The sequence below is a fragment of the Athene noctua genome, chromosome 4, assembly GCF_965140245.1.
Source record: "Athene noctua chromosome 4, bAthNoc1.hap1.1, whole genome shotgun sequence".
In the NCBI taxonomy this organism is placed as follows: domain Eukaryota; kingdom Metazoa; phylum Chordata; class Aves; order Strigiformes; family Strigidae; genus Athene; species Athene noctua.
Window position 1 is genome coordinate 11,080,658 of NC_134040.1, and position 24,114 is coordinate 11,104,771.

Below are 24,114 nucleotides of genomic sequence, written 5' to 3' on the forward strand. Positions count from 1 at the left end.
TGTGTTAGCAAAAAAGGCAGAAAATTAATTAAAAATTGATCTGATAAAGAATGGGAAATTACAACATTTTTTTTTTTTTTTTTTTTTTTAATACAGGGAACCTTTAGCCATGTCAGATGTGTACATTTGGAAGTGTTGATATAAAATGTATTTCTTCTCTGATAGTGAACGTTTTTGAATTCTTTTAAGTGTTTCAAGCAAAGCTGTGCTTTAAGATGCAGAATTTTGAAGCAGTGCCTAGATACTAAAATACGTGTTTTGTTTTACAGTACTGGCAGTGTCTTCATGGGTTTCTTAGTTGTGGTGAATGATTTCTGCAGTTAAAAGAAACTTTGTAAGGAAAAAATAACCAAAACCTGAATTTGTGTAAGTACAAATATATAACAATGCTAATCTAGATAAATGATGTAAACTGTTTAATAAAAATATTTACCTTCTGTTTCTTGGACTTAGTCTGTTATGTATACAGTTACGATTAAATCTTTGAATACCTCTGTAGGTTGTTCAACAGGTTGAGGGCTGGTAGAAAAATGGAATAACAGTTCTCTGTGCTGGAAGGCTTCTGAAAAGCCCTGCATAAGGATTAGTTTCAGATGGTGGTGCTCCCCATTTTATGCAAGTGTCACACAAATTTCCAGTAGACAGATGATTTTCAGCTGTGAATACTAAGATCAAAGTCTTTAGTCTTCTTTTTCTGAAGAACTAAACACTAGCTTGAAAAACCAAGATCCACCTCTGGGGTCTTGATTCTAAAACAAGAATGATTCTAAAACAAGAAAGTGGCTTTGCTTTCCTAGCCACTTGCAGTACAAGTCTGGCTTGCTTAACTCTGTGAAATGAATGCGAGTGTGTAACAAGACTAACTGTACCTGCTGCTGAAAGACAAGTACTAAATCAGCATGAAGGAACTATTTACTCTTCTTTGGATGGGATTCATCTAAAACAGGTTTCCACACAAAGCTTATGCCATTCTGAATGTCCATAGCTGTTCTGTGACTTCCGTTTCCCTTTGAAATTAATACCCATCCACAGTGTGCATGCTTTCAATCTGGTAGATTTGTGTTCTACACATTCTCTCAGTCTTCTCTTGCTGTAAAGAAGGTGGCTGTTTGATAGGAAGGGTGTCAGACTGGTGTTTCTGAGGATATGTGTACAGCTTTTCAGCTGTCCTGTTTTCAAAATCTATGCTGCTTGTATCAGTATATAGCAACACCAAAACAAGCAACAAAACATTTTAAAAAATATTTTGTTCACAAGTGAAACAAAGGTCTAAATGGCAAATCTTCAGCTGATACTGTCATACTTTGAATGCATTAAAATTAATTTCTGGCTTTCAAAGCAGCCTGCTTGTCCACTGTTACTGCATTGATTTGGTGGAACTAAATGTCATCGTTTGAGCACCTGCTCTATGCTGACTAGGACTGTATTAAATCCACAAACTCAGGCTAGGGGGAGCAAGGAAATGTGCAGGTTAACTGAGAGGTCCTCGCCTGACCTCTCACACCCCTGACATCAGTCACATTCCTACAGGGCACTCCAGCACCTTCTGCCTCCTGCCTGTTTGTTAAATATTACCCCATGGAAAGTCCTCCTCCATATTTTTTGCCTCCCTTTAAGTGCTTTGCTTAAAATGAAAATTCAACTTAAATTTACTAGTGAAATTTTACCTGATATTTTTTCCCTAACATTTATATTGAAATTGAATTAGAATGCAAAGCCAGTTGAACAAACAACATCCCTAATTCATTATGAAACACACTTAAAGATGGTTTTATTAAATTATATGTTATTCCATGCAAACTGACCGATTCAAAGGGAAGAAATAAACGCAAACATCTAAAGCCCCCTTCTATTATGCTATTGAAAGAAAAATGTGCTGTGGTGCTGTTTAAAAAAAGCTGAAGAACTAATTACCATCAAATAAGATGCAGTAGGAGTATTTTTAGAATAATGGACTCTAATTAGTCCGTTGCTCGTTGAAATAAATCTGAGGACATCATTAACACATCTTATTCTAGTAATTGTAGCTGCTCTGGGTTTGGTGTAAGTGGGTTGTTATCTCGTGACAGTTGCATTGCAAAGAAGGAAAAAAAAAAAAAAAAGTATTTTTATCAGGGGTAGTTGGCTGCGTGTCTTCTGGGGGCCGAGGGAGCTGTAGTTAGCCCCTCTGAAAGAGCCGTTTGGGCCTTGTAAGGCAGCCGCTGGTTCGGGGCGCGGGGCAGGGGGTCGGCCGGCCGGCGCCAGGCCCCGCTCCGCGGACGCCGAGGGGAGTCCGGCCCGGGCTTTCCCGGCGCCCCCGGCAGCAGGGCCGCCTCGGCGGCCAGCTGCAAAGCCCGGAGCGGGATCCAGACCGGGGCCGGAGCGGGGGGCGGCGCTCGGCGCCTCCCCGGGGTCGCGGCCGGAGGAGACCCTGGGGCGGCGCGGCCGGGGCTGGCGCCTCCCGCTACCGAAACCCCGGTAAAAAAAAAAAAAAAAAAAAGCAAACAAAAAACCCCATAAAAAGCCCCACACCCGACGCCACAGTAAAATACACGAATAAAGGACCAGTGAAAAGCGTCCCGGGACCCCCTCTCCCCTCCGCCGGAAGCCGCCCCGGCCCTTGCCCGGGCCCGGCCCGGTGGGGCAGGGGGCGCCGGGGAGGGCCGGGCCGCGCTGGCCGCTCGCCCGCGTCGCTCCCTGTGCCTGTGCGGGGACCTAATAAAGCTATTTTGAAAGTGACCCCTCGGCCAGAGCGCGGGGAGGGAGCAGCGAGCCGGGCGCAGCTGTCCGGAATCATGACTGAAGATGACGGATTCCGTGGTGGTGGAGGGTCACGTCAAGTTGAGAGACGGAAAAAAGGTCCCTGCTCCCAGCGCCCCTTCGGCCCGGCCCCGCAGCGGGCCGGGGGTCCCCGACCGACACCCCCTCCCCAGGAGGGGAGAGAGCCCGCTCTTCCCTCCCCCGGCCCTGGCTAACCCTCTCCTTTTGCCTCTCCTTGCAGTGGAAGAGTAGGTGGCTGGTGCTGCGCAAGCCCTCCCCGGTGGCAGGTAAGAGGGGGGGGGCCCGTCCTGGGGGGGGGAGGCAGGCGCCGGGGCGTCCCTCCCTCCTCCGCCCGGCGGTGGGGGACAGGGTTTGGGGCCCCGGGGGCAGGGAGCTTACCGGGCTCCCCTCGAGGTTACCTGCCGCTGGAGATCACCCGCGGCGGGGCTCCCCGCAAGCCGTCGTTGCTCTTTTATATATTTCTTTGGGGTCTTTTTATTTCTTTAATCGTGGGAGGGGGGAGGAAATTATCTGGCAGCGGACCAGGCGGCCAGAAATAGGGGACGGTGAGTGCCGGAGCCCCCCGAGGTGCCATGAAGGTGGCGGCGAGGGGAGAGCGCGGAGCGGAGCGGCGGGGCTTCGCCTCTCCTCGCGGCCTGGGGCTGGCGGCCGTTCACGTCCCGGGACCCTTTTTCTCCTCAGCGGGGACGGTTACAGACCCGCAGCCGCCGCCTCGGGGGGTGCCGGCAGCCCGGACTGCGACGCCGAGGCCCTTCCGCCGGTGCCCGGGTGTCGCGTTTGTCCCTCGGGCTGCCAGCGGTGCCCGGCGTCGGAACTGAAGGTTTTAAGTAGCTTAATATCAGGCCCTGAAACCAGTGGGAAAGGTGACTTCAAAGCACGGCTCTTTGGTTTTGGTTCCCCTTTAAAATGCAGTTTTAATTTGTTTTAAAAAAAATTAATTATTGTTTTTTCTTAAGGGTGATTGGTGGCTGTAAAAAAAAAAAAGCTGGCATTGTAAGGTCGGTAGTTATTTCTGATTAGTGTTTTGACATAAAATATCACTGCAATTTAAAAATAAAATGACATTTTAAATTAAAAAAAAAAAGAAAAATCACTTCTATGCTTCTGAAGGGGAAATTGAAAATGTTACTCAGAGTTGATGTTTTGCTGCTGGAGAGGGGAAAGTAGGTTTCAGGTTTCCCCATCTATTTCTAACAGGGAAAACATTTGGGCCCAGAAGTGTGTCTTTTCAGGGCTAAATGTTGCCTATGCTTAGAAAAATGTACATCAGCATTGCTGCAGAGTGGATGATGACACCTTTTAGAGGTTGTTGTCGATAAAGTTTTCTTAGTAATTGAAGCTCTTAAGTCTTAACCCTTTGTTGCTTAAGTTGTTACAGTTACGTGTTAGTGTCTTAAATGCCTGTATCTCAGCTGAATCTGTTAAACTTCTCTGCATGAATGGGCACCTGTTGATCTGAGAGACATTCTAGACATGAATATGGGCCCGGATTTCCAACATGAGTAAGCCAGGTTTGAAGGGAGAAGATGAGTGACCTTGCATTGAAAACATACTGACTGACAATGTAGTTTATTTCTCAAAAATAGTATTTTTATTCTAGCTAAATTAGGCAGGTTTACCAGAAAAAGCTCCCAATTGTTTGCTTTTATTGGTCTGTAAACCATAGTTGTTCTTTCTTCAGGCACACAACTGTATTGCAGAATGCTTAAATATCATAGTTGCAGCTGTTTTTGCAAACAGGTGCATGAAAACAATTGGGAGTCCATGCAAATCTCCACTTTAGTTAACAGACGGTTCAGTCTTTCAGTCGTTTTTCACCTCTTTGGAGATTTGCCAGTTTTTTGCCCAGCTGAGAGCTACAGGGCATCTTGCCAGGGCTCAGAGCACCACACCCCAACATTCATAAAATGGTGCATAGGGGGGTTTCTCCTCTGTGGTATGTAGGTCAGCTTAAGCTGTGGATGTTGCAGCTTTGATATTGACCATTAATTTCATTTACAACTGAGTGCGACATGATGGGAAGGGAACTTGGGAGTAGAGGAGTGGTCTTGGTTTTTTTTTTTTTTTTTTTGTCTTTTGGGTTTGCTTGTGATATGCGCTTTTCCCATGGGACCATGGCACTTGAATTACTTTTATCTGTTGCATAGTTATTGTGTAATAAACACTTCTAGGAAGGAGTTAAAACCAAATGGTGACACAAGTAGATATTTAAAAAAAAAAAAAAAAAAAAAGGTGTGGCACATAATGATTATTTAGCAATGGCTACTGTGTAACATTTAGCTAGGAAACCTGAGCTGACACTCAACAATCTGGCAGTGGAGTCTGCTCACCATTTAGTAGTTGAGTAATCTGTGAACTACTGTAAGAATTTCATTTGTGGTTCAGTATGTTCTAATGGAAATATAGATGACAATAGCCTCTCAGTCTTCAGTGTTTGTAATGTGAACAGCTCTCATAGTGTAACTCCTAATGTTCAGAATTAATGAGTCAGCCCCTTCCAGACTTGGGAGAGTATCTGAAAAAACACTGGATTTTTGCAATGGAAAATAGGGAGAACTTTTTACTTTCCTCCTTATTTCTGAGCCTGCAGATTACCCTTGAAACATGCCTTCAGTGTTTGCTTCAGTGACTGCAAACTACACGAGGTGGGGTGGGAAAAGAAAAACAAGTTACATTGACTTGATCAAACTAACCCTGTAGTTGTGTAAAGCACCTTTGTATTGAAGCAGAGGACTGAGAAATGTGTTATGTTCTATGTTCTGCCTCATCATCTCTGACAGTTTTGCTTCTTTTAGACTGTTTGCTCATGCTGGTATACAAGGATAAATCTGAACGAGCAAAAGGGCATAAGGAGAGGAGCAGCATGACCTTAGAAGACATCTGTGGCTTGGATCCTGGGCTCTCCTATGAGGGCTTGAATCACACGCTTGCAATCATCTGTCTCTCTCAAGTTGTGATGCTGGGATTTGAGAACAAGGAAACAATGTATGCGTGGGATGTACGAATCCGCTACAGTTTGGGGGAAGGTAACCTTTGTCTTCTCACACTTTTTTTCTCCCTGGGGGAGGGGGGGAAAAAAAAAAAAGGCAAAAGGATAGCTAAAATGAAAATAACATAGTTAAAGAGTGTCACTGATCTGAGAGTGAAGAGACCCTTACATCTTAAAGCAGGTGTCCCTTATGGTAGGTTTTGATTACAGTATTGCCCAGTACTGATGACTAACTATGAGAGCTCTTAACTTATTTCTGATTTTTGGCACTGAAAGTGTGTAGCTTTGAAGCAAAGTGATCAGACTTCTACTTCTGGCCCTGCAATTATCTTCGGGATTTTGTCAACACTATTTAGAGGGAGCATGAATTAAGAGAAGAGGAATCCTGAGTAGAACTTGGCTAGTTCAGTCCAAATTTTCTGAGCTGCCTACTTAGGTGTTGCATAGATAATGTTTAGTGTTCCTAGTGTCCCCTTTCAGGAAGGGGCATCTTGAAACAAGGAGGGTCATCAGACATGGTCATTCCAGCTGACTTCATTCTTATGCATCATTTTATTTTCTTGGTTAACAGCTCTAAAATGTATAGCAGTGAACAAGAGTGATATTATTGGTAATCCATAGTATCTGTCTTATGTTTTGTTTAGTCATAACTAGGAAAGGAGGGTAGGTGTGTGGGAGACGCACATTAGCCATCTTAATCATTTGTTACATATGCTTTGCCATCTGTTGCGTTTGTGGACTCATTCCTTTGCAGTACATACATAGAAAGATGGCCTTGGAATTCTACAGGAATAAAAAGTATCAGAAGAGAGATATATGGATGTGCCCCTTGGAGCTATCAAATGTGAAGCCTTGCATAAGGGGAAAGGTTAGAGGGGATTTCTGAACAATACAGGCATGAATAGCTGGAGTAGTTGGTGTACTTTGTAGCTGTATTGTGTTCCAGTTCTATTTCTTTACTAGATTTGGGATCTATATACAGTATAGACTTAACACCTGAAGGAGAACTTGGTATTTGACAGGGTATGTCTAGTTTTCATGATCATGCAGTGTGCAGATGGAGAGAGTATTTAATCTCAATCTGGGTGTGAGGTTTATGGTTGTGATAGGAGGAAATGCAGAAGCAGTGAAGAGACTTTTTTTAAAGGAAAGCTGTGAGCAAGGTAGGAGTAGAGCCTATTGGATGATGATACGTGCAGTCATGGAATGGAGATGGAGCAGGAGAGAGAGTGTGTGTGGAGGTGAAGGAATGAAGAGGTAAGAGAACAAGTATAATTGGTTGAACTGCCAATAATTTGTAGAATGTTAACTGCAAAAAAGCTTAGGGGAAGGAGGATAGACCAGAGCATATAAACTTTTTTTAGGATTTTATCTTTTAGTGCAGGTTCAGTTAGGAGAAAGAAGTCAAACTGAAGTGCATCTAGTTTGAGTAGACAGAAAAGAGTGGAGATTTAGATGAAGAGTGGGTGGTGACTAGTGTTTTTTCTTAAAGCATAGTAGGGGTGCCTTTGTGTGCTTTGGAAGTAAGGTGGCTGGATGATAAAAATAGACTGGACAGATGACCTCAGAGTCTGGGAAGCAAAAAAAAAAAGTGAAAGGAGTTGATGCTGCTCTTGAATGAGGACCACTGAATGGAGGCATGTGCACTGGAGTTCCCAGTGTTTTCTCTCTGTTTTTTAGAGATGAAGTGGATGTGATTCCTGGAACAAAAGAACCAGGATTAGAGAAAACAGGGGAATTAAGTGAGTTGAGGTATATGGGTCATATGTGAGAAGAGTGCTTGAGCCCACAACCCATTCTGAGGAAGTTAGCATACTGCAGGTCAGTGCATAGCTGTGAAGAGGAAAAGATTGGCTAAAGGACATGAGGAATTTAAATAGTACCTTTTGTCAATGGGTATATTCAGCTCTGCATCTTATTAATTTTTTTTCTTCAGAGTAGTAGATGGCTGGGGAGAATTTTGAAAAAAATTAAATTTACCAAGAAAGCAGGCTTGGTAGCAAAAGCTTCATGTCCAGATCTGTTTTTTCCTCTACTTTGGCTTTCCTCACATATAGATATGCTGTTTTTTTTAACAGTGGTCTAGAATCTGAGCTGCAGCTCGTTTGTTTTCAGCAGCCGTTGTAACTTGCAACTGATTGTGTGAAGAGTGTGCTCCATTCCTCACTTATGAGGCAGAAAGAACCCTGATGCTTTTGCTCTGATGATTTAATTGCAGCAAAGTACTGGGCAGAGTTAATTGAGCAGAGGGATCCAAATGATATTAAAGATTACTTACTGAACATTATTCATCAAGATGGTTTTGGTATCTTTTTCACAGTTTATGTTTAAGCAGGTTGTGTAACAACAGTGTGCCCAAAAGGGGACATTGTGTGACTTTTTATTTGCTCCCTAGCAGTACTACTGGCAAAGCTGTAAGTAGAGCTGAGGTTTGTTAGATCTATCTCTGTCTCCTTGCACATTTCACTTGAATGACTTTGTGGCTAATTTCTGCTGGAGCCTTAGGGAACTTACCAAATGCACGTCATAGATGAGGAGTTGACTTACAGCTAAGATGGTAACTAAGAATATAGCAAGTATTTAGATGAGAAGCAAGACTCAGAACCTAGCTGAAATTCATGATGTTTGAAGAAGCATAGGCAAGAAACAGGGAAGAGTGGTTGTAAGAAGTGAGACTATCTGGAAGTTACCCTGTAGATTTCATAGGCAGGTAGCTGTTTGTATGATCTTTGATGGATAACCAAAAGCTAAATCTATGGGCTGCTTGGTAAATGCTCCACTGACAGCCTGTCACTGGAAATATAACAGTCCTAATGCTTTTCTATGCCAAGACAGATTTTTTTTTTCCTCTTTTTTTTTTTTTTTTTTTTAATCTAATCATAAGGTGGAAGAAACTAGAGGAGTAGTGGAGGTTAAAACAGTTGTTTGAGAATTAGGTGCTTGCTCACTTAATTTTCTCTCTTTGAAACACTGTGAGATTTGAGCCCTTGAAGTGCTCCCAATAGCTTATTATTCAAAATGCAACAGCTCTGGAGGAGAAGATGGGATACCAGCCTAGAACAGCTGCTACTTTAGGTAAGGACCCGTGCTATATAGGGGGTACTGGAGTTGGGATTTGAACCTGAATTTTATAAACTTGAACGAAACAGGTGTTTCCTTTTTCTGTCTCCACTCTTTGAAGCTTAAACTCTGATAAATGAAGACTTAACTGACATCTAAGTGTGTTTATTACCTATGACTCACTTAATCTCCTAGTCATTTTAAATGTCTGGGCATCTACCATCACCAACTCCCAGAAGATTCACAAAGGTGGGAAAATGTAATTTTCCCCATTTTACTGCTAGGGAAGGAGCAAAACAGTTTATTAAAGGTTGCACATGAGTCAGTGATGGAGCTCTGGTTAGAACTTGCCTACTTCTTTGGGCCTTGGCTTTCGGTCTCCTTGGGCACTGTGTTATGTGTGTATGCATACATGTAGGAAAGGTGAGGCAGGGGCTGTTTAGAGGAAGATACAGAAAGAAACCCATGTAATGATGCAAGGGTGGAGGAGATAACTCAAATGTGGCCTGGATAACTGACTAATTTGAGATAAGGAGTAACCTGGAAGACTTAGGATAAATTAATATAGCATTAAAATGTAATAATTTGTAGCATTAAACCAATATATGTTTTTCCCTATCCTAAACTGGCATAATAGGGAGTAGTGAGTTTATAGCTACTGACATGGGACTGTCTGGGCTCTACTTAGAAGCTTTATGCTAGAGCCTTGTGGTGCAGGCAGGGGTCTGTCCACATACACAGCTGAATAGAATGACTTATGTGACATAAGTCATGGTACCTTACTTTTATTTGCTATAGTAATTTTTTTTTCTTCCTTATCTGATAGTTCATAGATTTCAAGTTTTTGTAGCACCTGGCACTAAACTAGAGAGTGGGCCTGCTACCCTGCATTTCTGCAATGACATTCTCGTCCTTGTAAAAGACCTTCCTCCTAGTGTCATGGGGCAATGGAAGCTCTCAGATCTGCGTCGGTATGGAGCTGTCCCAAATGGATTCATCTTTGAAGGGGGTACCAGGTGCGGCTTCTGTAAGTACAATTGGAACCTGTCTTCTAAAAGCTGTTTAAAACCTTTTGTGGAAATGTAAATGTTAGTCTCATTCAAAGTGGAGATTGCAGAACCAGCTGTGCTGCTTTGTCATACAAGCAGCCTCATATCAGAGGGTCTGTTCTACCAAGTAGATTTCTGCAGGCTTCAATCCTGGTGTTCAGTAAAAATGTGACTATGTGGAGTCCTGACTGAACATTGCCCTGTGGCTCTCCAGAAGATGTTTAGTCAACTGTTGCTATTGGACACAGAGCAAAAATAAGGTAATGGAGTTTTATGGCTTTTGTCTGGCAAGAGATAAGGCAAAATGGTTTAATGTTCAGATTATTAAATTATGGTTATTTTTGCTCTTCATAGAGGGAAAATTATACAGAGCTTTGAGGTTACAGGCCGCATCAGGGCTGTCATTGTGTAAATGGTAATGTCTAAATTCCGTAGGGGACTTCTAGCTCCTAAAAGTTAGGAACTTCAGTCTGTTCCCTTCCCTGTTAGAAGCTTTGTTGCTTTAAGGGACCATGAGATTCATGGGGTCAAAATGAAAGCAAGAAAGCAAGCTGAAGGTAGTCGCCTAGTAGCTAAGATACACCTTTAGATGGGGAGAAATCTCTTGTTCCAATGTCCCGTTTAGGACTTCTCACGTTCTAACTTCAGATAAAATGCAAAGCTCCTATGCAAGAGCTGAAAACGAAAGATAATTAATGCACTGAATATCATACACATCATTAGGAAACAAGGTTATAACTTCAAAAGCCGAGTTTGAAGCCACGCTCAACTGATGATCTGTGAGGCGAGTGGGTATGAAAATCACCGGTATGGACGTGAATTGTCTGACTTGCATACTGAAATGTGAAAATAATGGAGTTCTTCAATTACCAGGCTGAAAAAATAGAAGGTTTCAGAGCTGATCACATCCAAAAATATTCTTCCCTGGGACTTGTAGCAAATTTTGGGGATGAAGGCTAAATAAATTATTTTAACTGATTGCTCCAGTGAGGGGTTTTCGTTTTGTCAGTTGAAAAGTACAGAGCTGAAGTTACAAACATGGTAAGTATCGACTCAGCTGTTATATCCTGATTACTGATTTAAGATGCTTGTTTTCAGCGTGGAAGATTCTGGTTCAAATGTTTCCTTGCCTAGTTCAGAGGTTGGAGTTAAAGAAGCGTTTCCACCATCTGAAGGAATGGGTTATAGGTATAGCCTGTAGGAAACAAATCTATTTTAAGGTTATTCTGTTTCAGTTAAAAAATGGTATGAGTACTGCAACACAAGTGTGTTGTTTCCTAGTGGTGTGGTTTAGGCTATGAGCTTGGTTCTAGAATATAAGGGGGAGACAGAACAGTCACATTTTTCCCTTTTTTGCAGATAGAGCCATTGACCCAGACTAAACTTGAATCTGCAGCTTAGTGTAGGTCTGCCAATACTTGCAGTTTTGGTTTGAACAGGTTTTTTTCCATGTGGAATAAAACAATTGCTCATTCCTGCCTCTCTATGCAGGTACCACTTTAAACAAAAGCTGGACTTCTAATAAATGTCTGCACTGCAATGCTAACATAATTTGGGTCCACTTTTTGAATTATTAACTGAAAATAGAAAACTTAATTTTGAACTAAATACTTCAGAATGCTTGCAGGGAGAAAATTTCCCAAAGCTGAACCACAGTGTGTTTTTTCTCTTCTAAAAAGCTGATGATCTTTCTGGAAAGCCCGTGTAGACTACTGGTTTGTGAACTAATGAAATCTGAAATAATTTAACTATGGAAAATTTATATTTAAAAAAAATATAGGGAGCTGAAGTAGAAATGCTAAGCAACCTTTAGATAAGATTAGCAGTGATTAGATAGATAGACTACACATCTTATATAAATTATCAATGTAATTCCTCATATGAGAGAATATGACTTAATTATTTGAGCAATTGATATCCCTGAGGCTATCTAGGGAGGCAGAGCCTCTCTAGTTTTTGAGTAAGAGGTGCAGCAGCACTGTGGTATGTTGGATTTGGTTTTTCCTTTAAATCTTAATGCAGGTGCCTCAAAGAAAGAAGACAGTGATTTATTGTTAATAAGGGCTTCAAATAATGGCTTGATTTTTTTGGAGTATATAGTTGATTGCAAATCGAGTACCTGTGAATTCCAAGCATGTGTTTTATGCAGACTTTCATTATAATATGGAAGGATACAAAATTCTATTCTGAGGGCTATCCAAAAGTTGAAATGACTAGCAGAAAACAATGATAGATTCCAGGACTTATGTTCCCCTTTAAAACCCCCCCATCTACCCCCCCCTCCCTAAAACAACCAACCAAAAAAACCAAACAACCCCAAACCAAAACAAAAACCCCAATTGTTATTTTTCTTCCATGCTTTTTTCAGAAGGACTGTCCAGCACTGACTGACAAAGCATTTGCAACACACATTGTCTGAAGGGTTCATTTCTCAGATATACTGCAGTTTTGAGAGGGACATTGTGGTAGAGTATAAAGAATAGCTATTTAGGACTCCTTGGTAAATGTGATTTTTATGATAATGTTGATGAATGGATGTATGACTTCAGTTCTGGTTTTCATTCTTGAAAATTCAAAAGTAAGGGGTATTTGCAGATCAAAATGCTGACTTATTTATCATCTATTCTGTGTGAAAAGATCTTTCCTTTGTGGCTGCCTGAACCAAAGACCTTAGAAAGTGCCTGGTTCACTACTAGACCTGAAGGTACTTTGCTTGCTTATTTGTGCTGATTATCATCCTAGAATCATTTAGGTTGGAAAAGACCCTTAAGATCATTGAGTCCAACTGTTAACCTAACACTGCCAAGTTCACCACTAAACCATGTCCCTAAGCACCACATCTACACGTCTTTTAAATACCTCCAGGGATAGTGACACAGCCACTTCTCTGGGCAGCCTGTTCCAGTGCTTGACAATCCTGTTGGTGAAGAAATTTTTCCTAATATCCAATTTAAACCTCCCCTTGCACAGTTTGAGGCTGTTTCCTCTTGTCCTATCACTTGTTACTATGGAAGAGACCAACGCCCACCTTCTTACAACCTCCTTTCAGGCAATTGTAGGCAACTTGCAGCTAGCCAGTAAATTTCTGCTGTGGTGGTTACTGTCACAGGCAAACCACCTTAATGTGTAATGTGGCTGCAAGGAGGTGCGCAGGATGAGGCTTCATTTCTAAACACAGTGCTGTCAGGAATGATGGATGAATACAGTGTCTCTGGTGTTTAGTACAAGACCATTTAATAGCTGCTGTTAGAGGAGTGCCTGTGTCCAGAAATCTGAATACGGCATCTCCACAGGCACTCTCCTGAGGTCGCCTAGCTTTCAAGTATTCAGCAACAAGGCACTTGAGCATAAAGAATGAAGCTACATCTTATATTTCAGTAGGATCTAGCTAATATACTTAGCCCTATATTATTCGGTTTAATAAAACCTATTTGTTTGCTTCATTTGGTTTTGTAATGAAATGAATCTAGATTATGGACTATGTACTGTTATGATCTGTATCTGATTGGAGTGGAATTCATTAGATTACTAGTCTTATCACCCTATAGTTCTATGTATTGCTCGTGCTATGTTAAAGACTTATATTTCCCCAAATAAAATCAGACCATTAAGTAATATGTGATATAAAAAATGTTTAGTAGCTCATATGGTGAATATAGACCACACCAGTTTGTGCATCGCAATTTCATTACAGTGTTTAGGGAATAACAGTTTCAGTCTTTTTATTCTTAAATGCTAATGTATGTTATAACATTACTAATATACTAGGAACTTTCATTTACTGTTAATTGATTTTTAAAGAAAATTTTATGCTTTAATACATAACTTATCACCAGTTCACACTAATGCCCAAATTTTGAAAGCTAGCAAATAAATGAACAAAAATATTAATCTGAAATAACTTTCTGTCAATTTTTGCTTAGTTGTTTGGTAGTAAAAACGAATACTGTAATTTATTTTGAAGGATTAGCAGTGCTTTAGTTTAGAGAATTTGCTGTGGCAGTTGTGTTATTAAAGCATCAAATGAAACATAGCTTATCTGGTGATGCAGCAGCACTACAGAATGCTAATTAAGTTTCTGCAGTATAGTAAGAAGCTAATTTTTTTTAGAATGAGATCAGAAAGAAACTTCCAGTTTGGATGTCACAAATGCCTAAATATCACAGAACGAATGAAGCTGGGAGGGACACCTGGAGGTTACCTTGTCCAACTCCCCTCCTCAAAGCAGGGTCAGCTAGAGCAGTTTGCACAGGACCATATCCAGTCGGGTTTTGAATGTCTCCAAGAACGAGTACTCTACAACCTCTGTGAGCAACTTCCTATATTCTGGTGTTTCATCTATTCCTCACATTTTTGTATCTTCTGCAAACTTGCTGAGGGTGCACTCTGTCCCATCATCCAGGTGTTAAACAGCATTAGCCCTAATGTTGACCCCTTGCATACACCAGCCAGGGATTGGCCTCCAGTTGGACTTTGTGCTGCTGCTCATAACACTTTTAGCCTTGTAGCTCAGCCAGTTTTCAGTCCACCTCACTGTTCATTTATCTAGTATGTACTTGATCAGTTCGTCAATTCATATATTATAGGAAATGGTCCTGAAATCTCTGCTGAAGTCAAAGCGAATAATACCTACTGCTTCATCCACCAAGCCAGTCATTTTATCAAAGACTATCAGATTGGTTAGGTTTCCCTTCTGTAAATCCATACTGACTACTCCCAGTCAGCACCTTGGAAGTGGCTTCTAGGATTATTTGCACTATCACCTTCCCTGGTCTGTGGTTCCCTGAATCCTCCTTGAAGATAGAACTGATGTCTGTGTTTTGTTTATTTTCCCCCTGACCTCAAGCATACCATTCCACCCACCAGTCTCCATGACCTTTCAAAGATAATAGAGTGTCCTTGCAGTGACACTAACCAGCTCCCTCAGCACCTGTGAATGCATCCCATATGGCCCTATGGGCTTGAGTATGTTCAGTTTAACTGTTCCTTAACCTGATCCTCTTCCACCAAGGGAAAGTTGTTTTTCTAGATTTTTCCACAAGTCTCAAGGGCCTGGGATTCCTGATGAATTGAATCTTGTCAGTAAAGACCTTGAGTTACCTCAGCCTTTTTCATATCCTTTGTCAGCAGGTCCACCATCTCATTCAGGAGTAGGCTGAAGTTTTCCCTAGTTCTCCTTTTGTTGTGATATACTTGCATAAGCCCTTCTTGTTGCCTTTCACATTCCTCCCCAGATTCAATTCCAGGTAGAGTTGGGCTTTCCTCACCCCATTCTTGTGTGCTTGTACAGTGTGTCTGTATTCCTTCTATGTCATCTTGGTCACCCTACTTCTACATTATGTATGCTTTCTTTTTATGTTTGAGTTTTGTATGGAGTCCCATGTTCATCCATGCAGGCTTTTCTGCCACATTTGCTTGGCTTGAACTTGCAGGAGGTGATCCTTGAAAATCAGCCAGCTCTCCTGGATCCCCTCTTCTCACCATGGGATTCTTCCAAGTAAATTCCTGAACAGGCCAATGTCTACTAGGAAGTGGGAGTGAAGATGATATGGGTCCCTAGGTAAGCAGTTAAAAAACCCACTGGAATCTTTTTCTAAGTGTGTTGCCTAACTGGAGAGGACACTCTAAAACATCACTAGAAAAGATGAAGTGGTAGTAGTATTGCTCTGCATGTCTCTTCTGGTTGCCAGACTTCTACAGAGTGGGAGACCTGGGTTCCTGGCTGCCTTCAGCCTGCAGGGCTTCAAATCTTTGTCTGCCTCCTGAGGAGTCATTGGCACCCACAGAAAGAACAGCCCATTACAAGGCCTGAAGGTTGCCTCCCTGTGTTAACCAGGCAGATAAATGTCACTGGGATCAGAAGAGAAAAGTGAAGTATGTGTCTGTAGCCTTGAGACTGGGAGCACAACTTCAGGGACAGACCCTAGATGTTGGACACTGCTCCTAAGCTTAAATGCTTTGTTCCCAAACTTAGATCTTAGTTGTATAAGAAAGCCCAGAAATAATGGGCTATATAAATAACCCTTCATTTATGTTCTTTGGTTAAATTGTGGCATTTCTTCTGTAACTTATTCTAGATTTGATATAATTGCTGTGCTCCAATAATTTAAACTGTTTTGGGTTTACTGAGTGTAGCTGTATTTTATCTCCACATTGCAGAAAACCCAAATGGTTCAATCCATAGGTCAGGGTGCCAGGTGCATAAGGAATATGTAGTAGGAAATGTCTATAGATAATACAAATGAGAAACTGCAAGTGAGGAGCTTAAAGCACCTGAATTACCTATGTTATGCTTCCCCCCCCTGATTTTTAGTGCAAAATGATACAGGTGTAAAAAGGAACAAATATGATCCCTTATCTTTCAAGGGGAACTTTTCTGGTTCTAGGAAGATGTTCTCCATTTCTTGATATATCACTAATTTAAATGGTCTTTGAAGTTGTGGTGAGGTGTACAACAAATAAAGAATCTGACTTCTGAATGACTGCCAAATGTTTCTGAAGGTCCAACACGGTTTTGAATGCTGGTGTTGTCATAACTCTGTAATCCATTAAAAACAATTGAAGTGTGAAATAGGCTTAAAATGTAGTTTTGAGTTTTGTAGATCCTTATCTATGATCTTTCTAAAATTTCCAACCTAAATTTATGTATTCTTTTATTCTAGATAGTTATACCAACATGGTCCTTTAGTGTAAGTTAGTTCTCTCTCTCTCTCTCTGATGCTTTCTTCCCTAAATATTTATCCAGCATTTATGGTGTCTCACTTTTGCTACATTAAACAAACTCATTTGTTTATCTTCCTAGTAAAATACAGGAGGTCATCAGTAGCTGTCCTGTGTACCTGTTTTTTAAGAATGAACATTTTTTTTGGCTACAAGCAATGAGAATTACAAAGTACTTGGAAAGGGTCCCACTATGTTGTTGAACATTATGTTAATGTGTTCTTTTTCTTAAGAAATGTCTGTCTTGATAGCTGAGAACCTCCAGTTGCCATGAAAGGGTGTTTTTTCCTCATCCCCTCAATGTATGTGTTCAAAGGGAAGAACAGGATAATCATTTTGGTACAAAATAGCCCGCCACATTGAAAACTCCTTACATATTGAGTTCAGGCTTATCTTGTTAAAGGAGCTGATTCCCTTAATTGAGCACTTAGACGTATCTGCAAGCATAACAACATTTAAATATGTGTTTAGTCTAAATATTGGATTTAATACTGCCACAAGAAGAAAATGATTTTTGTAAATGGGACCTAAATAAAAACATAACTTTGGTTATTCTTAACAGAAAAGTGCTGATAAAGAAAAAGACCAACTTTCTTCACGTATCTTTACTCTTTTACTTCATTCCTTTGAAATTCTCGAGGAATAGGACAAACAAGTAGTGTTCAGGGAAAAAAAAAATCTGTTATTGGAGAAATTGCTTTAATTCCTAAACAAAAGCATTCTCCATTACCCTGTCATAGAAACATCATATAATATCATGTAGACTCTATTGTCAATGTTACTTTCATATAGCTTAAACCATAGCTTTGCTCACATTCTTCCTGTGAAGCTCTGAGTGCAGAGGATTAGTGGATTTAAGTTTTAAATACCACTGTAATAAATACGTTACTAAAAAGAACAGATGATCTTGTGGTTAGAATGCCTTTCCTCTCCGTGAAAAAAAAAAAAAAAAAAAAAAGTGAAGCCCCAAACAGAAGCAGAGCTTACTTTTGGGTATTTCTGTAGTAGGACTGAGGTCTAAAAGGTTATGAATCTGTTTTAGCTTTCTGTTCCTTGCTTCCTCATAAATTTTTTCATAAACATAAAATACTTAATTATGTTTTTGAATTAGTTGCTCAGTACAGGTTTTGTTCAACTCTGAAGGCTTTGGTGCTCAATCCAGGTAGAGGGAAACAATCCGAGCTAATGCAGAGATTTCAAACATTAAATCTAGGTGCATTTTCAAGACGGTTAACACCAGTTTATTCTTAAATAGGAAAAAGAGCATTTACATTTTGAACTTCTCTTACTCTTAACATCACAGTTGTACTGCTAGAGATCAGAAAATCCTTTCTTCTGCTTCTGACAGCTGCAAATATGTTCATCTCTGGGGCAAAATTTGGTGACCCCAGCTGAATCTCCATCACACATACTATTTGCAAAAAAGCAGGCGTCTGGGCCTAGGAGTCAATTGAGAGGTTTACTTAGAGGAACAGACTAAAATAGAGCCTCTCACTTTCCTGAATTGCTACCTCAATTAGCATGCGCTGATTAAAATGACCAGTTGCCAGGAGAATCTTGACTTGGTCAGTGTGAAATAATTCAATTAGGATAATAAAAGGGCATGGTAACACTGTGAGAATTCAGGCTCTCCAGTGTTCAAGTACTTCAGGATTAGCTTCCAGAGCCTAGATTGAAGCTGCCTCTTGTTTTCTAACAGTGTCTCCTAGAAGAGAGGAACTTGTTAGCACTCTTGGTGCCCTTTGAAAGAACAAATGATACTGTTGCTGCTAGTTGCACGATAAGCAGGAGTATTTCTGTAATCATTTTGATGAAATTAGGTGCTTCTTTCTTTCTAAGGCTTCTGCAAGTGGCTCTTAAAATTCATTCTGAAATAGCAGAAGTGGCTACCAGCATATCTGGAAGGGCCAAAGGAGGAAAGGAGGAGTGCTATAACAAATGGGAATTAATTTAAAAAATAGAAGCAGTAGAGGTGGTTAAACTGGGGCAATATGTGGAATTTCTTGAAAGATTCTAAGTTGTGTAGATTAAAACTTCTGTTTATGTGCAGATATTGTTCTGTTGCTCTCTCCTACTTAGCCCTACTGCAAACAAGAAACATTCTTACTTTCTTTTTAGTAGTCATGCCCATGTCTTAGTTGGCAATAATAATAACACCCATGGTCATTTTCACCAGAGAGGAGAGCAGCCTAAGATACCTTCTAAAGGGGTTGCTCAAGGCCAGGATTCAGTCATACTGGTTGGACAACATGATGACTGCCATGAACTGAACTGCCAGGGTTTGTACCTGTCGTGTAGTTAAAAGACTTCAGGCTCTAGCAATGTATGGCACCTGTTAGGAGTAATAATTTGTGGGAAGGGGTTGACTCTTCCTCCCTGCTTTCACGCACAGTATAGAGATTTAAGTAATTTTTGGTTATTGTGCATTTGGGAAGTGTGTTTACTCATGGGTTTGCTTTTTTAAGATGATGAATTAAAATCAAACATTAGCAAGATTTAATAGTACTTAGAAGTTTTATGAAATTGGCAACTTCTCTTAAACATTCGGGAGACTGTACAGTGTTCTACTACTAACTGCCACAGAGGACTGGCTTAGTGTTTCAGCCTTGTGCAGGTGGTTGCAGGCTGCTTTTCACCAAGTCTCTTACCCCATGGAGAGTGAGTGAGTGAGCTCTTCAGTCTAGTAAACAGCTGCATGGTATTACAGTGATGCATACCACATATTCCTTGGCTTCCAAATGCTCGAGCACCAGATCTGTTCCAACACATGACTGAGATGTGTAATTTCTAGTAGTGAATTTCTCGGCTTTCTCAAAAAATCAGAAAAGAAATGTAATTGCTGGCTTTTATGTATGATTTTAAAACATAACTTAGTTAAGCTTTACCTATTCATTCATCTCGCCTGATGTCTTTTGCAAGGACCCCCAGACTCCCCTTGCAGTTCTTTCTACAAGAAAGAAAATGTTTCCTGGGAGAGTCGATCAGTGGTTTATGGTGATCATGTGAATAACAGAATCTACAAAGAAATATTTTACGCGTATGTGTATATTGGATTTGTATCCACGTGCACATGTGCATACCCTGTTTGCACTACTTATATCAAGGCTGTCATATTTGGTTTTGGGATCTCCAAATGTGTGATAGTTCTTTGCAGAAATCATTCTTTAAGCAGCCAGCTCGCATGCACACATTTACTTTTTGTTTCCATTAAAGTCAACAGATTGTAGAGCCTCTTCAGAGTTTAAGTAAGACTCTTGACAATAGTGATAAAAGAACAAAGTGGTCCAGATATAATCTTTATGTACAGAAATACTTGAAGGATCTTCTTTTCCTGTATATCAACATGGGTGTGTAGGATTCTGCTAAATTGCCAAGTCGCATAGTATATCACTGTGCTTGAGATATGGATGTCCTCTCTTATGTTGTCTGTCCTGCTTGCTTATTGTGCATGGAATGGGAAGGTCATGTGTTCAGAGTCTTGCAAAGCCTTGTGCTGCCCTGCTTCCTCAAGAAGGGCATGGCTTCTGGCATCGGTGTGATTTATGGCAGAAGAGTCATACCATCTAAGATTAGGCAAACCCTATACTCCCTGTATTCTGTGGGGGGAGAAGAAAGCAGCTCAGAGAAAGAGCTGAATTTCAGGTCATTCCTGAATACATACTTGGCACCCAGCTTTTTCTAATACAGTGTTCTCTGACTCTTTGGCATCTCTTGAGGAGGGGAAATGGGACAAGATTGTGAGTGAATCACCACCAGAGACTTTCATACCTGTCAGACTGCATGATTAGTGTTGTAATCTCCTAGATGGTGTTTGATCCTGAAGCCAGGGTGTGTATATGTGCTATGAGGGAATGTGGGACAAACTTGTTTTTTAAAACAATAATAGAAAACAATACCACAGAACTGCAGAGTTAAGTCAGCTTTACTCTACTTTACATTTAATGAGCTAGTGTGTGTTCATATTTTCAGTTGCTTAAACATAGCTTAGTGGTTTAATACTTGTCTATCCTGAATCTCAAGTAATATATTTGAGACCTTGTACTCTAGAAATGATTAGCAAGCCAGCCCTTAAGTATAACTTTAACTTCTACCAGTCAGTGAATTGTAATTCCAGTTGAATTTATAGCCATTTGCCAAATGAAATAAACTACCAGAAACAGGATTTCTGTTTCTTTGGTTGAAGAAGTTTTGATCAGTAAGGTCTGAAGAGGAACAAATGTGTCAAATCAAATTACAAAGATGCTGCTAACAGTGTTGTCTTGAATAGATTTAAGCAGAACAGGCAGAGACTTAGATGTGACATAAATTGAGATTGACAAAAGAGTGTGGTCCAGAATATACTTTTCCTAGAGTGGTGAGTTTACTGCTTGCTGGCTGTATCTAATTTGGTTTGTGGTCCACTCTTTATTATCTCCCTTGAATCCTATAGTCCTTTGTCAGTCAAAAGTGTATCCATTGCTTAAGTGAAATGTGAGTATCCTATTGGATATGATGGCATATGTGAGAAAAGTGATGGGGATGCAGGCATTCTGGTCAAACAAGCTCTGCTGCTTTGAGTAAAATTGGTAAACATATGCATGCAACTCAGAATTGGCTAGAGACATGCAGAAGTTAAACATGTCTAGATTAGGGACCCAAGTCCCTAGGAAAGTAATATGCAAAACCCTATTGCTAGTCTAAGATTTGGTATTGTGGTTTTCTAGCATGCGTGTCTCTGAGCTGGTGGCACTTCAAGGCCTATATACTAATCTGATTTCCTTCTGTGTTTGGTTATTGTATTTTTTTCCTGAAGTTACTGGTTATTGGAATGTTTTAAGATCATAATTTTTTTTCCTGATATCAGTAATATTTGGACTGACAATTCTCAAATAAAATGTTCTGTGGAGCACTTCTAGTCTTGTGTGTTGTCCATGTAGCCATATATCATGCAGCTCAGAACTTGTTTATTTATTTAGTGATTCTCATTCTAATTTTGCTTAGGGCTATTCTTAATGAATGGAAAGCAAAATATCAGAATAGAGCAAAGGGTAAAGATCTGATGACAACTTGTGGAGTTGTGTTACGTTCTGTTAATAATAGACACATTGCACTTTGATAGTATACATTTTCCTAGTCTTCCAGTAGTATTACCAAATCCTAATTCATTGGGATATATAAAGCTGCTCTTGGTTAAAATTGGATAAAAGTAGAATTAACTTGGTTCATTTTGATGAAGACGCTTTAAGTATCACTGACACTTGCATAGCTAAGATTTGATCTGCAATTCTAGGGGTAAATAAAACTAAAAGACCCAGACAGCTGTTGAGAATATGGCTTGTATTTTGGCATTGCTCTAAGTGCCTGAATCTCAAAAAACTAGCATAAATGATTCAGTAGATGTTGAATGTATGCGTATGTTTGTGATACAGTGTGTGTGTGCTGACCTGAATTTTCTTCTTTTTATTTCTTTTCTCTGAAAAACATGTCTTGTTGATTTCTTTTCATGGCTTGCACTTAATACTCTTGATTGCAATATTATAAATAGCTTCAGCTAAATATATTTCTAATGTATCCAGGTGAAACCCACATATTTATGTTGTGCTTTCTTACAGGGGCTGGTGTTTTTTTCCTTTCTTGTGCTGAAGGAGAGCAGATCAGCTTTCTGTTCGACTGTATCGTCCGTGGCATCTCCCCGACGAAAGGCCCTTTTGGTTTGCGTCCAGTCCTACCAGGTTAATATAGGAAGTATAGAGTAACTGAGCAAAGTAGGAACTTGCCATGTCTAGCACTTACTGCTGTGATTGTAAGAACAGCTTGCAGACACTAAGGGTGTAGAAAGTGCAAAGTGGTTTTCATTCTGAAATGTCACAGTACAGATTTATCAGTTGAATGTACCCAGTTTCCCCCTGCTGCTCTGGCTCATTCATAACTTTATCCTTCTCTTATTTAACAGTATTAAAATATGGCAATTCAAATTGAAAGAAACCCTAACCTTTAATTTTAAACTTACATAGTTCAACTTGGATCCATGTCTGCATTACTGTTTTGATAGTTTAATGGAAAACTAACTTCTGGGGCATTTTGAGTTCATCCAAAACACTTAGAACTAAGTCTTGCCAACCTTAGAAAATTTTTGAGGCCTCCACATCACATTTCAGTTCTGCAGCTTAAACTTCTTTTCTGATGTACAAGGATTAATTTCCTTTTCCTGTTTCATGGTAAATGCTGCATGCGCTGTAATGTTCAGAGAGGAAATTAGATCACATTATAGGAAAGCCTGTTGCCTTTTGACTTTAGCAGATGAAGAAATACAATGTTGAGTCGGAATGATTGTGTCAAACAGGGCAAGAGTTTGGAAATGAGATTGCACAAAAATATCTGTGAATTGACAGTGGGATATAGTGCAAGAATGGTGAAGGATAAGATGGGATTTGTGGGAAATAGTCTCTGTTTAAGTCTTAGGCAGTTAATAGGTATTTGACAGGGTTTTATTGCTGTTTTAGAAGATAATTGCAGGAAGGAAATATGATGGAAAAGATTAGATCTGGATGGAAAACTTGTGAAAATATATTATGAAAAGTAAGTTCAGGTAACTGCAGTAGACAAGACTCAGTTCATATCTTCTTTCTGATAGTTGTAACACCAAAGTAAATAAAATAATGAAGCAGAATAGTGGGCAATAAAACCTCATTCTTCTTATGTGATAATCTGTGTTTGTGTTCAGCTGGGTGTTAAAAAAAAGCAAACAGCAGACAACCAACAATATAAACCCAGAAAATTGCCGATACTTAAATCTTTACTATTGAATACATATTTTTTGCATATCTAAACATGTATTACACATATACAACTGCTAAATATTTCATTTAACAAAAATTTATGTCCAGAAAAATTAGCCTACAAGATAATCTGTGGTCTCTTTTTTAATTATTATTTTCTTAATTTTAATTTTAGATGACACATTCTTTGAAAAATATTTTTTTAGAGGCATGTAGAAGTAAGTCAGCTTTCGCATTTTAGTTATCAATTCTGGTGTTTGTGGGTTGTTACACATAGCCACATACCACATTCCCTTCCCTCCTTCAAGAGCTCTGACCTCACTGAAGTGCATAAAGTGGATGTGGAATATCCCGGGGATGATTTGGTGATTATTGTAAGTGATTACTGTAAAAAGACTTAAGGTCTTTTTTATTTGTCTTCTGTGCTCAGTGGACTTGCCACTAAAATGAGGTGAAGATGTACTCAGCCACTTGATTTCACCTTGTTTCCTTGGACAGGAGCAGTGTTCTGTAGGGAACTGTGCTCACCTTCTTGCAGACTCCTCTGCAGCCCTGTACATCTCCCGTCATAGAAAATTTTTATTTCTTATGTTCTCCTTCATTTATTATCCCATGCAAAAGTTTTCACAGACCTATTAAAGGCATATGCAAATGTATAATACTAGTGATCCATCCATAAACTATTCCTAATCGAGTACGCTGTTACACAGAATGTTCTGTATTGCTTGAAGAGGTCAAGTCTCTACCAGCTGCATGCTATATCTGTGCAAGATACTGA

At 40.1% G+C, this 24,114-nt stretch overlaps 1 protein-coding gene across 4 annotated transcripts in view; it reads left to right on the plus strand.

Annotated features, from left to right (window-relative positions):
- The first annotated feature begins 2,701 nt into the window (after positions 1-2,701).
- DOK7 (docking protein 7) overlaps positions 2,702-24,114 on the plus strand; it is a 70,162-nt gene continuing 48,749 nt past the window's right edge. For 2 of the 4 annotated variants that reach the window (XM_074904436.1, XM_074904438.1), the window contains exons 1-5: positions 2,702-2,838; positions 2,981-3,026; positions 5,556-5,786; positions 9,636-9,836; positions 22,170-22,289. In XM_074904436.1, coding sequence (XP_074760537.1) covers positions 2,785-2,838; positions 2,981-3,026; positions 5,556-5,786; positions 9,636-9,836; positions 22,170-22,289 — 652 coding nt within the window. In that variant the 5' untranslated portion in view covers positions 2,702-2,784. Of the gene's footprint in view, positions 2,839-2,980; positions 3,027-5,555; positions 5,787-9,635; positions 9,837-22,169; positions 22,290-24,114 lie in introns of those variants that run through there. The other 2 variants (XM_074904437.1, XM_074904439.1) reach the window with 2 other exon arrangements.